We start from the raw sequence: 19,048 nt of genomic DNA, 5'->3' as shown, positions 1-19,048 counted from the left end.
AGGACTAAACTACTGATCCTGTCCAGTCCCAAGAACTGATCTAACAAATTTTAGGGTCCTAAGGTTACACTCTCCTACATGTGATCTCTATGGCGTATAAATATCCATTACGTATAGCTATACAATGAATTTCCCATATTAGCGTCCACATTCTAAGTATGTCAAATATTTTAAATATATAAAGATATGATTGCTGACATCTGCTCAATATGGTTTTATAAGTGGGATTCTGTGACTCAGAACTTAAATTTGTAACAAACTCTAATATCCATCTTTCATTCAAGTTTTAGACTAATCCGACAATGAACAGGAGAAAAATTTAACATATTACTATCTTTTACTGTATGGGCGGAAGCTAGATCTATTTGGGATTACAGAATTACGTGAAGGGCGGAAGTGATGGCATGGTAACTGGCATTCCAAGAAACACGTGCCGAAAGGGAGGAAACATCCCGATCAAGCGAACAGTAAGGGCGGAAGTGGCGATGAACATAGGATATGGTCAGCGCAAGCACGTGATCCAGGAGGGCGGAAGCGATGTAAGGACACATGCCGGAAAGGTGGAAATGACGTGAACTCAGGATGCAGCGAGCTCCACAACAACTGCGAATGCCACACGAGCAGTGGAACGGACATGACACGCCTAGTGGGGGCTGAAGTGACGCTATGTAGGGTGGAAATAGCCCTAATAAAAACATTTAAACTATCCTCTAAATGTTGCATAATATAATGCGAGTTATCTGGATATCTAAGTTAGAAGCCAATGAACTAATAGAAGGCCAACTACTAATAATAATATGAGCTCTCGGATATACAGGAAGTGATTCAGACTCCTGACCTCCATTGAACTCTCAGTTGGGTATCAATATCAGAATACCCCATTTACACATTCCCTTAATGAAATCTTAGGACGAAACGCCTTGGAAGTGGTTGTTCTGTGCCTCATGAACTCTGGACAGGGGTGTATCTATAATGGGTGCAGGGTGTGCAGGGAACACGGGCAGCTGGGTCCAGGGGGGCCCCGCACCGCACACCCTGCACCCATAATATTACTTACCTCTCTGGAGTCCGGCACTGTAAAACGACTGGAAAATGGCTGCGGTGGCCATTTTCCCGTTGTTTGCGCATGTGCAGTAGAGTCTATAACTCCTGCACTGGCCATGCACAGCTCAGTGCGCTGCCGGTCGCCGGGCGGAGAGGAGGGGGCCCATGTCGGAGACTGCACATGGGCCCCCTCCTCTCTAGAAACGCCCCTGACTCTGGAAAAACTACCTTTCTCATATACTCAGATAAGCTGCTATATTTATTAATTTGCTCTTTTTTACTCTCATTTAATATCATTATTTAATGAACTGCCTCTTGATTTTATCTGTTGTTTGTTAATTGTTGCCTATATCGTATGTCTAGGAAAAGCCTGAAATTTACTAAGACTTTTTATCTTTGTTTCTGAATAAATTATAAATGTTTTATATATATTTATTTACACTGGCACTTTTGTTCACCTGATTTAATATATTTATGTATCATTGAAACTTTTTATTTTTCAAAAATGTTATACTTTTGTAAATTTACACGTGGTATTTTAGCAAACTAGTCGCTCAATTGTCAATTCACCCCTTTTTCACTGCTTCCCTATACTTACACTATTACACCATTGACCTAGAGCTGACGCCTTAATATTCTGGGCCTAGTTGCTATACCTGAATAATATACACTTCACATTTTTTTACTCCATTGTAAAAGAGGATTGGCGCCGTACCCACCTATTTCTGTATATATATATATATATATATAAAATATATATATGTATATATATATATATATATATTAAGGATTTTGAATTTCAACCTCTATACGCACCTACCTATACCTTCTAAACCCTGCCTATAAAGCTCTAAAATTGACACTATTTGCGTACGAAGTCATACAGTAACATAAAGACTTTAGACCTTGAACATGTGTTCCAAAGCACAAAGTATTATTCGAGTAAAGTACAGTCAGTTACATGCTGTTATCTAAGTACAATTTAGCGCAAAGAATTATACAGACCCAAGATACAGTCATACATACGCAAGCGCTCTGGGCCCAGGTTCCGGCATCAGCAAGAGACCTCCGTCAATCAGCAGAATAGACTAGCAACCCAGGGTCAGAGCACACATATTTATACCCCCCCAGAAATAGACAACACAATAGAGGAGTTTGTTGCTGATCCCATTGGTTCCCAGTGCGGGTGCATTTGTTACAGGGCATTTAACAGGTTGGTTTAAATGGACACAGAACAGCCTCTAACAGCTTGTTGCCTCCTCTATTTCCCCTGCATGCAAATCTAGGCTGTTGGTTTCACAAAAATACATTTTGGTTCTTTATGTCTGTACGGTCCATAAGTTGCGAACGCATGTTCCGATCTTCACACCGATGGTACCGGAAAGCTGTGGATAAAGTGCGGATCTGTATAATATCAAACACTGCTTACTTATCACGTATTAAACCTTAGATACCAAAATAGTCTTTATTTCACAGCATTTGTAATAAATGAATAAAACTTGGATTTTTTACTTTATAGCTATGGAACCTTTTGTGTAAGTGTGCATTATGTAAGTATTAGGGATATGGGAAAAGACGCTAGTTAGGTTTATCTGATTTGGGGCAGATGTGCACGCATGCAGCTAATAAACAGCGTTCGCATGCAGGATATTGTGCATTCGCTTACTGAGCATCATGTTAGCAGCGCAACTGTGCGTAATGTGCGGTGTTTATGCATGAGATTCTATCTATGATGGACTTAACATATATATATATAATACATATACACGTGTGTGTGTGTATGTATATATATATATACATACATATACACACATATACACACACACACATAACTCATTCCTTACTTACAGTTTCAAACTGCAATGCAAATGTGTTACCCCCAGCTGTGAAGCTGGGGCCATTCTGTCTGGGAGTGAGACTAAAACCTGTTTAGGATTCAGACAAATTCAATTGTGTATATCAATGTCTGGGTTATATTACAATTGCCACAACTATACTTGTCTATATACAGGGATTCCCAATTTGTATGTAAAACACTCACAGTATTCTGGTGTATTGTCTATTCTATTTACTTTTCTCAGGAGGCTGTTTTTCTAGTTGTTTTTGGTAGATTATCAAAAACATTGCCATCTGTACTTACTTGTGAGTTGTAACTTAAAATGGCGCTGGTCGCAAAATGGCGTCTTGCAGATTCTTATGTTTAAGATGGAGTCTAGCTGCCATTTGCAAGATGGTGTCGCGCATGCTAATTTTTACGCTGATTCCGTCTCAGCCACTAATCCAGCTTATGTTTATATATATATATATATACAGTCAGGTCCATAATTATTGGGACATTGACAGAATTTTCATATTTTGGCCTCTATTCACCACCACAATGGCTTTGAAATTAAACAAACACGATGTACTTTAACTGCAGACTTTCAGATTTAATTTGAGGGTAATTACATCCAAATCAGGTGAACGTTGTAGGAATTATAACGGTTTCTATATGTGCCTCCCACTTTTTAAGGGGCCAAAAGTAATGGGACTATCAACTCAAAAGCTATTTCATGGACAGGTGTGGGCTATTCCCTCATTATTTCATTAACAATCAAGCAGGTAAAAGGTCTGGAGTTGATTCTACGTGTGACATTTGCATTTGGAATCAGTTGCTGTCGACTCTCAATATGAGATCCAAAGAGCTGTCACTATCAGTGAAGCAAGCCATCATTAGGCTGAAAAATTAAAACAAACCCATCAGAGAGATAGTAAAAACATTAGGTGTGGCCAAATCAACTGTTTGGAACATTCTTAAAAAGAAAGAATGCACCGGAGAGCTCAGCAACACCAAAAGCCCCGGAAGACCACGGAAAACAACTGTGGTGGATGACAGAAGAATTATTTCCCTGGTGAAGAAAACCCCTTCACAACAGTTGGCCAAATCTAGAACACTCTCCAGGAGGTAGGTGTATATGTGTCAAAGTCAACAATCAAGAGAAGACTTCACAAGAGTGAATATAGAGGGTTCACCACAAGATGTAAATCATTGGTGAGCCACAAAAACAAGAAGACCAGATTAGAGTTTGCCAAACAACATCTAAAAAAGCCATTACAGTTCTGGAACAACATCCTATGGACAGATGAGACAAAGATCAACCTGTACCAGAGTGATGGGAAGAGAAAATTATGGAGAAGGAAAGGAACTACTCATGATCAAAAACATACCACCTTATCAGTGAAGCATGGTGGTGGTAGTGTCATGGCGTGGGCATGTATGGCTGCCAATGGAACTGGTTCCCTTGTATTTATTGATGATGATGTGACTGCTGACAAAAGCAGCAGAATGAATTCTGAAGTGTTTCTGGCATATTATATGCTCATATTCAGTCAAATGTTTCAGAACTCATTGGAAGGCGCTTCACAGTGCAGATGGACAATGACCCGAATCATACTGCAAAAGCAACCAAAGAGTTTTTTAAGCCTAAAAAGTGGAATGTTATGCAATGGCCAAGTCAATCCCCTGACCTGAATCCGATTGAGCATGCATTTCACTTGATGAAGACAAAACTGAAGGGAAAATGCTCCAAGAACAAGCAGGAACTGAAGACATTTGCAGTAGAGGCCTGGCAGAGCATCACCAGGGATGAAACCCAGCGTCTGGTGATGTCCATGCGTTCCAGACTTCAGGCTGTAATTGCCTGCAAAGGTTTTGCAACAAAGTATTAAAAAGTGAAAGTTAGATTTTAGGATTGTTTAGTTTGTCCCATTACTTTTGGCCCCTTAAAAAGTGGGAGGCACATATAGAAACCGTTGTAATTCCTACACCGTTCACCTGATTTGGATGTAATTACCCTCAAATGAAATCTGAAAGTCTGCAGTTAAAGCACATCTTGTTTGTTTCATTTCAAAGCCATTGTGGTGGGGAATAGAGGCCAAAATATGAAAATTCGGTCAATGTCCCAATATTTATGGACCTGACTGTATATAAATATATATCTATATATATATATATATATATCTATATATATATATATATATATATTAGTGTTAAGTTCTGCAATTGATGAGTTTGAAGTTGGCTAATTAACTTTAAGAGACTACTGGTTTGCAGTAGATGTAATACAGTGCATCCGGAAAGTATTCACAGCGCTTCACTTTTTCCACATTTTGTCATGTTACAGCCTTATTCCAAAATGGAATAAATTAATTTTTGTCCTCAAAATTCTACACACTATATCCCATAATGACAATGTGTACAAAGTTTTTTTTAGATTTTTGCAAATTTAATTAAAAAAAAAACACTAAGAAATCACATGTACATAAGTATTCACGGCTTTTGCCATGAAGCTCAAAATTGAGCTCAGGTGCATCCTGTTTCCACTGATCATCCTTGAGATGTTTCTACAGCTTAATTGGAGTCCACCTGTGGTAAATTCAGTTGACTGGACATGATTTTGAGAGGCATACACCTGTCTATGTAAGGTCCCACACTTGACAGTGCATGTTAGAACACAAACCAAGCATGAAGTCCAAGGAATTGTCTGTAGACCTCTGAGACAGGATTGTCTCGAGGCACAAATCTGGGGAAGGGTACAGAAATATATTGGAACTACCAGAACTCTTCCTAGAGTTGGCCGTCCGTTTAAAGTGAGCGATCGGGGGAGAAGGGCACTAGTCAGGGAGGTGACCAAGAACCCGATGGTCACTCTGTCAGAGCTACAGCATTCCTCTGTGGAGAGAGGAGAACCTTCCAGAAGGATAATCATCTCTGCAGCAATCCACCAATAAGGCATGTATGGTAGAGTGGCCAGGCAGAAGCCACTCCTTAGTAAAAAGCACATAGCAGCCCACCTGGAGTTTGCCAAAATGCACCTGAAAGACTCTCAGACCATGAGAGACAAAGATTGAACTCTTTAGTGTGAATGCTAGGCGTTATATTTGGCGGAAACCAGGCACCGCTCATCACCAGGCCAATACCATCCCTACATTGAAGCATGGTGGTGGCAGCATCATGCTGTGGGGATGTTTTTCAGTGGCAGGAACTGGGAGACTAGTCAGGATAGAGGGAAAGATGAATGCAGCAATGTACAGAGACATCCTGGATGAAAACCTGCTCCAGAGCACTCTGGACCTCAGACTGGGGTGACAGTTCATCTTTCAGCAGGACAACGACCCTAAGCACACAAAGGAGTGGCTTCAGGACAACTATGTGAATTTCCTTGAGTGGCCCAGCCAGAGCCCAGACTTGAATCCAATTGAACATCTCTGGAGAGATCTGAAAATGGCTGTGCACTGACGCTTCCCATCCAATCTGATGGAGCTTGAGAGGTGGTGCTAAGAGGGATGGGCGAAACTGCCCAAAGATAACTTTTTAGACATTGTCATTATGGGGTATTGTGTGTAGAATTTTGAGGACAAAAATGAATTTATTCCATTTTGAAATAAGGCTGTAACATAACAAAATGTGGAAAAATTGAAACGTTGTGAATACTTTCTGGATGCACTGTATCTTTGTAATAGGTCCAATTAGGGGATGTTATTGATGCTTATGGGTGAAAGACAGTTTCTAAAATTAACTAAAAGTGCTGGTTCTGTTGCTCTCTTCTACACACTTATTCTGTAGGAATTGGAGTGCTTCCTGACATTGGGAATCACACTTTTTAAGTGTGCTACTGTAAAATGCCTATAGCCAGATATACTGTATTATAAGATCTACAAATCATCATTTTACATTTCAAAAGCATGCACTTTAGGCATAGGCATATTTGCAATGAACATGCCTGGGTCCAGGAGGGCCCCACACCTTGCATCAGGTAGGCAGAGTATACCTACCTCATGCCGGCAAGTGGGTCCCCGCTCCTATGCAGCGACATCTTAGAAAGATGGCACTGTGCCAGAGCCTTTGTTTAATTTCCAGATATTACTGGGCAGATCTCACTGTGGTGGAGGGGCACCAGTTAGAATGTAGAGGGTTGGTGATGGGAGACTCGCTTCTCAGGAACGGGTGCCCATTGCACACTGACCTCCTTACCATTAATAACCCTCTGACTTTAGTAGTTATATATGTAACTTAAGAATTAATTATATATATTGAAATATTGCTGATGTCCCTTTTACACCAGAGCTAAACCCGGGTTATTGCAGGGTTTACCCGGGTAGCTCCTTGGTGTAAAAGTGGACAGGGTTGGATTCCTGGGTGGAGCAACCCTGCAATCTAAGCCAGGTAACTTGCAGGGTATAACACGGGAATAACCCGTGAGACCCTGCTGTGTAAACGGCACGATCTGGGTCACGATGAACTTGATCGTGCCGCATGCCTGGAAATTGGTCGGCTTCAGTGGTGCTTGGAGATTACATAATCTCCAAGCATCTACTTCAACATCGGAAAAGCAGGGTCACTGCAGAGCCGGCTCCGGTGTGAACGGCGCCAACTCAGGAATATCCTGGGTCGGCACCGGGAAAATTCCGGGTCTGATCCGGATTGGAACCCTGTTCCAACCTCTGGGTCAGACCCGGAATTTAGGTATAAAAGCAGTATTACAGACCTTCCAACATGACCCCTCCCACCAGGTGCTCTGCATCTGCACTTCCCTCTTAATTAATGAGTACTGTCACCTGTGTTGTACTGACTAATTAATGGGAAGAGAGGTTTTAATACTGGTGACTGCAATCAGAAATAAGGAGCAGATAAGTATGTAACTGGTGTCAGCATGTTGGAGGGTTTGGAATAAAGGTTATGTTAATTTACAGTTATAGTTATCCTAAACAAATGCAAATACAAGGTAATGTGCTTGGTGCTTATAAGCAAGACTTATCACACCAACTGTAAACTAGTGAGACTGCTGGTGATATATGTACAGTAAATGGAAGCATCTGTCAACGGGCTATTATCTGTGGTATATACTGTACATTCTGCTGACCATAAATGTTTCTAATATTAGAGACTGCGGTGTCACATTATTTTCCTCTTTATGGAAATCCCAAATCCATATGTCTGTTACTACTGGAGAGGCTACTAAATTGCATTGCAGTCATGTAGTGTGCATATTTCATGTGACAGATTAACATGGTTGATGAGGCAACCCACAACTAAGGCACCTTCTTACCTTGCTCTGTACTCATTGGTCTGCTGTCATTCTATTTTCCATTAGCAATAGCCAGTGCTAGTGTGACGGTTGTTTGTTTGTTTTCAAATACTTTTGTACCTATTTCCTATAGTAGGTACATATTACATAGAATCCTTAAAAATAGATTGTTTTAAAAAAAAGACAGTTTGTGGGCTTGACATGAAATACAGACATATTGGAGCTGATGCAGACTGAGTAAAATGCCAGTTGGCGTAGTGTATCTTACTGTACATGCAATCTCAATGCACATGCCCATAACTGTGGGTGCATGATTTGCATGATTCTGTTATACCCCTTTCACATCGCTTTGCAGGGTCACACCTGGGATTTTGTTCAAGTGTCCTTCCCGGGTTCGACCCAGCTGAGACCACTTTCAGACTGGCGGCCCAACCCGGCTTATTGCCGGGTCAATGATGTCACCGCCACCATGTGTTTGTAAATGAGATCTTCTCCAAGCGCCAACTCTTCCAATGCTTGTGAATGCCGCGTAATCTCCATCCAATAGACCCATAATCCTGTAAAGTGACAGTAAGGAGCTGATTGCTTGGAGCACCATTTAAGAATAGTAACAGGTGATAACAAGCATATTACTCATTATTATATGGGGCCCTACAGGAGCATACTTACTAATATATGTTTTTTAATGATTTTGTTATAGAACGCCCAAAAATCCGTCTCCCAAGATATCTACGTCAGACATACGTGAAACAAGTTGGAGAGGCTGTGAATTTGGTTATTCCATTTCAGGTAATATTATTTTAAAAACATTATGCTACATTTGCAGTATTGTAATTGGAATCTGGTCAACCACAAAAAAATGTGCTTCTGATATTAGAATGTAACATTTTTATACATATAAGGATATAACTATCATTCAGCACTGTGCAGTAATTGAAATATAAAGGAAGTAGTGTCCAGGGCCTTCTCCAGATCTAGGATGTTGACGACTTGTGTATATTTGTGCGCCTTTTATACTGTGCCTGTGCACATGTGCAAGTTTCACATTTTGTTTTGTGGGAAAAGATCTATAAATAAAATGAAGTAGTGGTAAGGAGAGCATGTATGAGGCGTTCTCTGGATTGGTGATAGCTGCAGAGCCTCTATCATGCTGCACCTATGAATGTTGAGGGGCTGCTGGTAATTGAAATTCTTTCTTTACTATGAACAGGGTTGTTATTGTTTTAACAAGTTGGGTAAGCACATTTATATGCGGAGATATCACTTTGCCAAGGAATTCAAACACACAAAAATGACACTGTTAAGTTGTTTATACCTGTTGACAACAGTGTTTTCCTCAGCTGTTAACGGCTAAATGTAGCCCATCTGTTACTTTACACAAGTTATGTCAGGTTCCATTTTATCAATAGTGTATTTCTGGCCACTGTAGACTGGATGATTTGGACTGTATCAGTTGTGGCAGATGCCTTATTTCCTGAACAAACTTCTAGAACTATGCTAGTTGTGGTCTTTACACAGTGGTGCAAGTAAAAAAAAATTCTTAGTGGTAAAATGGGCATAGCCAGGTGTCAGCATGTCTCATTTCTCATCACTCAGCATTCCTCTCCATTCCATCCAAATATACCTTACCTATGTGGTGATTTATCTGCAACTGGGGACCTCTGAAGAAACTGATCCTCCCTGGGCAGACAGTGTCTTCAGTTGGTATTTACACATGTTCCATAAGATGCCTGTTTGTATATGAATATACAGTCAGGTGCATAAATATTGGAACATTGACAGAATTTTCATATTTTACCCTCTATTCACTACCACAATGGCTTTGAAATGAAGCAAACAAGATGTGCTTTAACTGCAGACTTTCAGATTTAATTTGAGGGTAATTACATCCAAATCAGGTGAACGGTGTAGGAATTACAACAGTTTCTATATGTGCCTCCCACTTTTTAAGGGGCCAAAAGTAATGGGACAAACTAAACAATCCTAAATGTAACTTTCAATTTTTAATACTTTGTTGTAAATCCTTTGCAGGCAATTACAGCCTGAAGTCTGGAACGCATAGACATCACCAGACGCTGGGTTTCATCCCTGGTGATGCTCTGCCAGGCCTCTACTGCAAATGTCTTCAGTTCCTGCTTGTTCTTGGGGCATTTTCCCTTCAGTTTTGTCTTCATTAAGTGAAATGCATGCTCAATCGGATTCAGGTCAGGGGATTGACTTGGCCATTGCATAACATTCCACTTTTTAGCCTTAAAAAACTCTTTGGTTGCTTTTGCAATATGCTTCGGGTCATTGTCCATCTGCACTGTGAAGCGCCGTCCAATGAGTTCTGAAGCATTTGACTGAATATGAGCATATAATATTGCCCGAAACACTTCAGAATTCATTCTGCTGCTTTTGTCAGCAGTCACATCATCATCAATAAATACAAGGGAACCAGTTCCATTGGCAGCCATACATTCCCATGCCATGACACTACCACCACCATGCTTCACTGATGAGGTGGTATGTTTTGGATCATGAGCAGTTCCTTTCCTTCTCCATACTCTTCTCTTCCCATCACTCTGGTACAGGTTGATCTTTGTCTCATCTGTCCATAGGATGTTGTTCCAGAACTGTAATGACTTTTTTAGATGTTGTTTGGCAAACTCTAATCTGGTCTTCCTGTTTTTGTGGCTCACCAATGGTTTACATCTTGTGGTGAACCCTCTATATTCACTCTCGTGAAGTCTTCTCTTGATTGTTGACTTTGACACATATACACCTACCTCCCGGAGAGTGTTCTTGATTTGGCCAACTGTTGTGAAGGGGTTTTTCTTCACCAGGGAAATAATTCAAATTAAATCTGAAATTCTGCAGTTAAAGCACATCTTGTTTGTTTCATTTCAAAGCCATCGTGGTGGTGAATAGAGGCCAAAATATGAAAATTCTGTCAATGTCCCAATATTTATGCACCTGATTGTAACCAATGTCATCATCATACAACAAAGGTTCAATCAGACTCGTGCCCCGTGTCACCTCTGCTCCCTATATCTCCTCCAGCCTACTGCCCCTTGTGTCTCTCCTGCCCCCCGTCTCTCTGGCTTCCAGTCCCCTGCCCCATCACTTCAGTTGCCGGTCTTTTCAGGCTCCTGCCCCATCTTTCCAGTTTCCTGTAGGACACAGCCTCCTGCACCATCACACCAGCCTACTGTCTTTCCAGCCTCCTGCTCCCTGTATCTCTCAGCCCCAACCCCCTCCATTGTTCTTGTCCTCCCCCTTTCTTTGTGTCTCTCAGCCTCCCCCTTACTTTGTGTCTCTCTGCCTCCCCCTCTGTGTAAATCAGCCTCCCCCTCTGTGTAAATCAGCTTCCCCCTGTGTCTCTCAACTTCCCCTCATGTCTCTCAGCCTCCCCTGTGTCTCTCATCCTCCCCCTGTGTCTCTCAGTCACAGCCTTGTTTCTAAGGTGGGCTCCCAAGCCAGCCAGTGTCTTCATCTGCAGCCACCAACCTCGACCCGTGTCTCCCCAGCCCAGCCCACATTTATCTCCTTCTCCTGATGCTGTTTATGGCTCAGTTCTTCTCTTCAGTGTTCAGTGTCCAGCGGCATGACATCATGCCACTGCTTCTTTAGACAAAAAAACTTTAAACGTGCCGCCCACCCGGCTCTACCTCCTCTCATTTCGGACATGAAAATGGAACAAACAGTGTCCAGCCTGGGGTAAGGTGGTAGGTGGTATGGCATACCAGCTACAAATTCCTTAATGGTACACTGTACCGCCCCATACTTGCACCACTGTCTTTACCTTTTGTAAGCCCATTTCTCCTTTGAGTTGAACATGCTCATTTGTGCCTAGTTGCCCCAAGGTGCGCATATTAGTAGAGCTGCAACTGGAATTAGTACCATAGTCACATCTGTATCGGTACCAGGCAGCACAGCACTTTATGCTAAATTGACTACTTGGAAGTGATCATCAGAGATAAATGGAACATTGCTATAGAATATGCGTGCAGTGTCATATTCATAATATATCCATGACAAGAGTGTGCATGAAACCCAGTGTTGCTATTTCTGTTGCTGATATACTCATGCTGGTGTGTCCGGTGCTTACTATCATGAAATCTTTAAATTCATACTTTCATTTCCTAAATCCATCTAAGTGGGTTGGGTACGGAATACTGGCGCACACATGACTGGTGGTCAGAATGCAGATGCTGAAATCCTGACTGGTTTGCAATACCGACACCTGTGGCACGCCAGTGGCAAACGCAGGATTTTGAAAGGAGAGTTTCCAAATAATTGGTTACAGACCCAATGACAAAAACGGCTAAACAGAATAAGCCTGCAACATACACTTAATTGTGTACTTCAAGTGTTTTAATATAAATAATATAAATAACAAGGCATCAGGTGGCTATAGGCTGCTCTGATAGACATGATATACTGTATGTGAAGCAACCTATGGATATGTTTTTCTGTTTTCAAATGGGTAATAGATAGTAATGTTGATGTTCTAAGAATACCCAAGTTCCAAAAAGGTCTGAATGTACTTTTGACCTCTGCATTTCGTCATCTCTACTTACACCTTACAGCAGCCATTGTGTCCTTTCCTATGCCAGTACTTCTTTCACTACAATTACTGACATGCCGACATGTTCTCACTCCCACCCCTCCCCTCCCCCTTAGCCTGCATACTACACAACACTGATGCAGACAGATACACACAAACACACACATTGACGAAAACAGACACACACATTGACAGACACACTGACACATGCACTCACCTAAAAAAAACATAAATGCAGAGCCAAAATACATAAAGCAGTGATCAATCATTTATTAATTATTATCCCCCCCCAATATATACAGCAGTCATTTGGCATAATTTCATAAATATTGTCCCCCCCCACCCCCAAATACATACAGCAGTCATTTGGCATCGTTTCATAAATATTGTCCTTCCTCCCTACCCCTCCCAAATACATACAGCAGTCATTTGGCTTCATTTAATAAATATTATTCTCTCCAGCCCCCGGCAAATACATACAGCAGTGAGTCATTTTGCGCAACTACATACAGCAGTGAGTCATGCATCTTGTTATAATAAAGATTATCCTCCTCCGCCGTTCACCCCCCCAATACATATACATACAGAAGTCAACTGGATTCATTTTATAAATATTATTCCTCCCGAAGCTCCACCTACCTCGTGTGGCTCCGGGGCTCGCTGCGCATGCAGTAAAGGACAGAGAGTCCCGGCAGCAGGCGCTCTCTCACATTGCGGGCCGGTCACAGTGGCCCAATGGCAAGTGACCGGGAAGGGCAGCTCCCCCTACAGCCAGCCCAGGCTTTGCAAAAAAAAAAGAAAAAGTAATATTGTTAAGAAGCGCGCCGGGCCGGCGGCGATGGAGCAGCGGACAAGGGGGGCTTCTAGGTACTCGGAAACCCCCCCTGCGTGTGCGGGTGCACGCAGCAGATATGCACTTGGCTGTACAGATCTGTGCACAGTTTATTGTTTCAATGTAGTATCATTTAAAGACTTTGTAATGGTTATTTTCAATAAGAGGGAAATAATATGGGTAGATTTGGAAATTCATATGTAGTCCATGATATTTGTAATACAGTGAGTGGCCAAATTATTATGACCACCAGGCGATTTTATGCAGAGCAGCTATTCTGCAGATAATGTTGTCGTTATCTGAGTCTGTATAAAAATGAAAAAAAGGCGAAGGTATGCAGAGATTAATGAAGTGTATCACTCATGAAATAATGGGTAAACATGATTTGACAAACTTTCAATATGGAATGATTGTTGGCGCTCGCAGCAGCAATGAAAGCATTTGGCAAAATGGCTGCACTGGTGAATTGTTCGAGGGCAGACTTGATCAGTACCACAGACGGGAAGAAGTGCATCAAACTATGGACAATCTGTTGCTATCTGCTGTAAACAGGATGAATTGCCTCCAGATGCTCAGGAACACAGGAATTGGCTAGTAAATGTGGTGTGACAAATCACTTTTTCAATTACACCATGCAGGTGGTAGGGTGAGGATATGGAGACAACGGCACAAAAGTATGAATCCTTCTTGCATCATCATAATTCTTCAGGCCGGTAGAGGCAAGGTTATGGATATGCAGTTTCTCACATTTGGGCTAATGTCCCCCACAAAACATACTGACAATTACAGTGGCTTAACTTCATCCCAAGTGCCTGGAGGCAAGATAAATGCTGGTGCCCCCCCACCCCCCAAATGAAAATTTACCACCCCCCCAGCACCTATGCCAGCCCCATCTTCCACCACTCCCTATGCAGTTCCTTTTATATAGTACCTTCAAGTAGTGGTCCCCCTATGCAGTGCCCCTGAGTAGAGGTTCCCCTATGCAGTGCCCACCTATGCAGAGCCCCCAGTAGTAATGCCCCCTGAAGTGCCCCCAGAAGTAAGGGCCCCTGTAGTGCCCCCAGTTGAAATGCCCTTGTGCCCCCTGTAGTAATGCTCTCTGCAATGCCCCAATATTAATGCCCCTTGAAGTGTCCCCAGTAGTAAGGGCCCCTGTAGTGCCCCCAGTGGTAGCACTCCCTATAGTGCCTCCAGTAGTAAGGCCCCTGTAGTGCTCCCAATAGTAAGGCCCCTGTAATGTCCCCTGTAGTACCCCCAGTATAAGCCCCCCTGCGCACACACATAAACACAAAAAAAAAACAATACTTACCTCGGAACTATGGGAGTGATGTCATGACATCACTCCCATAGTGCACTGCGGGGCCCAGAAGCCGGAGCTCAAGAGTGAGCTCCATCCTCCCGCTGGCGCCGGGGGGGGAGAGTGGAGAGAAGGAGCTGGGTGCCCACTGGTAACACAATCTCAGCAGGCAGCCGGCAAATGGAGGGTGCAGGGGGTGCGATCGCTGGGCCGGTGGGCCCCTTAAGCTGCCGGACCCCATAGCAACCGCACCCTTTGCACCCTCCGTAGTTACGCTACTGGAGGTGGAGCGCTGTTCCTTCTCCATGCAGCTCTTCCTCAGCAGTGCCTGGAATGGCCAGGTGACAATGGAGCCAGGTACCCCCTTCAGGGCTGGCGCCCTGTGGCAAATGGCTCCATTGTCTCCGGGAGCTCCGCCACTGGACAATTAATAGAATCCATGCCTAGAAGAATTCTAGCAGTATTAATGGCAAAAGATGGAACAACAAAGTACTTACCCATAGAAATAAAAGAAAAGTTGTGGAGGGTCTAGCCGTCCACAAATAGACTCTATAACGAGAGCACACAAATTAGCTATACCTCACCTCTATAAAACTTAACCTTTATTGGGTATCATATATGACATAATAAAAGGACTCACAGACACACAGAACAATTAATATATAAACACATATAAATTTTAAAAAATTGAAGTGTAAAGATCACTTCAGTTGTTATTATTGCATATTAGGCGAAATAAGTGAATTTCTTAAAAGAATCCAAAATATATCATCATAAAGAAATCTGGATATATCGTGTAAACAACACAAGGTTCAACAAAGTGAATTAATTAGTCCTCTTAGTGGGACATATAAAGACCACGGTTACTGTTGTATCTGCGTAAATAGAAGGGATAATTGAAAACAGAAAGTGAAAACAAAGGTAAGTTGGATGTATCCTAAGATGCAACTGGGCTCTACTATCTTATCTCATACAGTGTAGAGGAGAGAGAATGAGAGATCTACCAGTGCAAGCATCCCTTGAAAAAAGTCAACAGTGAACCACTGCATCAGACCCAATCTCTGCTGTTGGTTATTATACAATTTGCATTGGATAACCAATGAGAGGATTATAGGTTCGGTATGTGTGTTCCTGGGAAAAAGAATAGTATGTAGGAACCAGAGATATCTAAAGAAATAAGTCTGGGATAAAGATTCTGAAACACAGGCTCTGCTGCTCCCTCTCATGTGTATCTACAGAGGAGAGGAAGTGAGAGATCTCCCATGTACAGTAATCCCATGGAAATTGTATACATATATATAGATAGTGGTTGGCTATCTGGACCAAAAATCTCCACCTATTATCGTCTTGCCAAATGGTATTGGATTGTAATCGGAAGGTTTGTAGGGTCAGTATAGCGCCATATAAAAGAAAAAGAATAGAATATCAAAACAGCAGGTGAGGAGTGGTTCATCCACATGAAATGTACATAGAAATTTCAAATAATGAGTGCAAGAATGTCACTCATATTTTATACTTGAGTCAATATTTCTGAGATTATCTATATATGAGAAATCTCATTTACTAATATTTATGTACAAAAAAGAAGTAATTAATTGTTTACATAAACAAAGCTGACAAGAAGAGATCCCAGGTAATTTAAAGAGAGAGGTCTTATATCACTGTGGATATTGACACTCTACACATAATTAAAGAATGTCAATTCACAGCTGGTGACCTATAGTGATATCTCCATCGTTATGAAAATAACCAAAGCAGTAAGCTGTAGGTGATACGGACCAAAGTGATATTGACACAATTTAGCACATAAAAAACACTTCAATTACGCATCTATGTTCTAAAGATTTTACTATATAAATATATAAAATGCGAGTTACTCACATTGCCAACCCTTACACATAGAAGTTAAGTAATGGTTAATTAGCCACAGGTATGAGAAACAATCAATCCAAATCTCCTAAGTCATTAACTATTCTATAAGTGGCTAAACAATGCAGGCTCCATATGTGGAGCAGGAAAAAATAAACAGTACTAATGATTCGATATAATTAAACAGCCACAGATGTAGGATACAGTCAGATCCAAATAACCTGACTAGTTGAATATGCTATAAGTGGCTAAATAGAGTGGGCCCCATATGTGGAGCAGAAATATATTCAGTACTGTTAAATCTTAAGTCAGGGTGTCAAGCACCGTACAGTCGCTGGGCACCCAAAACTATACATATGACAGAACGAAAAAATGGTAACAGTGAAAGGCTAAACAAAGTGATGCCCATGTGTGAAGTATAATCAGTGAGCTGTACCGTCTCGCTAGATGCTCAGGTCTCCTGCATATTGAAATCGCGGGGCATCCAATGGATGTCTAACTGGTGTCAGCTCCGTGTGTGCAGATATAGGGGGAGGGGGAAAAGGGGGGGGAAAGGGATGTAGTAACGGTGATACTGAACCTTGGGTTGGTGTGTCCCGCTTCTGCAGTCGCGGGGCACCCGAATCCGACGCGCGTTTCGCCTGTAGCTGGCTTGGTCACGGAGATCAGCTGTAATGCTCCCTGGTTACCCTGCTATTTCTAGCAGACGGAACCAATCAGGAGTCAGAATTCAATATGAGTGGCATGTAGTTTAGCAAATAAGGAGAGGTTATTCACATGTGTTATACATGACTCTAATTTATAAAGACAGAACAAACAAATAGGTACCACATTAGGTGCCCATTGTTAGTGGTTTGAAACATTATGTACAACATCTGGTTAATATAAGACTTGAGAATAACATAGTCTTATATTGTGTAAAGATTGAGTTTGTTATTGATATAAAAGAGATCTTGCGAATAGAGGGGGTAGAGCGGATAATGTGGCATAAACAAAGAACTGAAAATAAAATATATATATATGTATAAAAAGATAAATGAAGAAAAAAGAGATAAGTGTCATTTAAATTGAGCAAAAATCAATTATCTCCGGCCTGATAATTCCAAGAAGTAATCATATTTTTGCATAATAATTACAAAGTTTATGAAAAAACAAAATCATATTTGATATTTCTCATGTTAATATTTATTTGTGATTATGTGACAACAGTGATAACAAAAACATTTTTTACATTGAAAAAGAAAAAGAAAATTTAGGATAACATCTACAAGGACATATAAATAAATAAAGAAATTAAATAATGAAGTGGAAGTGAAGACTTTTACTAATGATAGTATATTAAAAAGAACATGATAAATACATCAGTTAGTGTAATTGGTATTTAACCGTTATTAATCTCATACCATAATTTTTAGACAAGACCAACCACTATTCTGATAATGGATATGTATTAATATATATAAAATGTATAATTAGCTGGATATCTTAAGAAAGTAATATATCTTAAGGAAGTGAAGTTCATATAATAGTGTGCAATTAATTTGTGAAAGAGTGATAATATATAGTGTAGAAATAGATAATGAAATATATATAGAAATAATCGAAAGTGCTGGTATATAACATAAAAAATATCAAGTACGATGGAAAAGATAAAATGTGATAAATATTTTATGAACATAACAATAAATAGTATTTCATATAGTAGTTTAAGTATTATTTATGCAGGAAGAAGAACAACATATATTATGGTTGATCATTGTAAGCATTATAAAAAGGAAAGAGGAGGGAAGAAGGGGAAGAAGATAAGGTGACAAAAAAGAAGATTTTTTGAAGATTTATCAAAAGACATATAGTTGGTTTGTATGTAGAATTGGTCTTTTAATTTTATAGAAATGCACTATAGCTATTATATTCATTGAGGCCATTTGGTATTAGAGTTCCTAGGTTGAAGATCCATTGGGTCTCTCTTTTCAGTAGTGTGTTACTCAGGTCCCCTCCTCTAATCCCCATATTTATTCTTTCAAGGCCAAAGGTCTTGAAATGATCTAAATTACCACCATGATTGAACAGGAAATGTTTGGCTACTGAAGTGATTTTCTTATTTTTTGAGAGATCTGTTTTGGCATTCTTTATATTGTTGACATGTTCCAATATCCATATGTTCAGTGCCCTGGTAGTCATGCCTACATATCTACTCCCACAGGTACACTCTAAACAATAGATGACTCCTACGGCTTTACAGTTTATGAATTTTTTGATGATTATGTCCTTGCCAAATCAGAAGCCGACTCATCAGGCACAGATGATTACCCGGAATCTTCACCAATGGCAACAACCTCTCTACTACATAAATCAGGAGTCCCTTTTTTAGAGGAAACCAGGGATATGAG

At 40.9% G+C, this 19,048-nt stretch overlaps 1 protein-coding gene across 1 annotated transcript in view; it reads left to right on the top strand.

The window, feature by feature from the left end:
- Positions 1-19,048, top strand: part of LOC148436340 (myosin-binding protein H-like) — a 117,792-nt gene that overhangs the window by 50,782 nt on the left and 47,962 nt on the right. Inside the window, exon 4 of the mRNA XM_088465018.1 lies at positions 8,812-8,900. Within this exon, the coding sequence (XP_088321144.1) occupies positions 8,812-8,900 (89 nt within the window). The remainder of the gene's footprint in view (positions 1-8,811; positions 8,901-19,048) is intronic.

Source organism: Taudactylus pleione, unplaced genomic scaffold, assembly GCF_031769625.1.
Source record: "Taudactylus pleione unplaced genomic scaffold, aTauple2 ptg001800l, whole genome shotgun sequence".
In the NCBI taxonomy this organism is placed as follows: Eukaryota; Metazoa; Chordata; class Amphibia; order Anura; family Myobatrachidae; genus Taudactylus; species Taudactylus pleione.
Note: the sequence above shows the minus strand (reverse complement) of the source record. Positions and strands in the feature narration are given on the sequence as shown.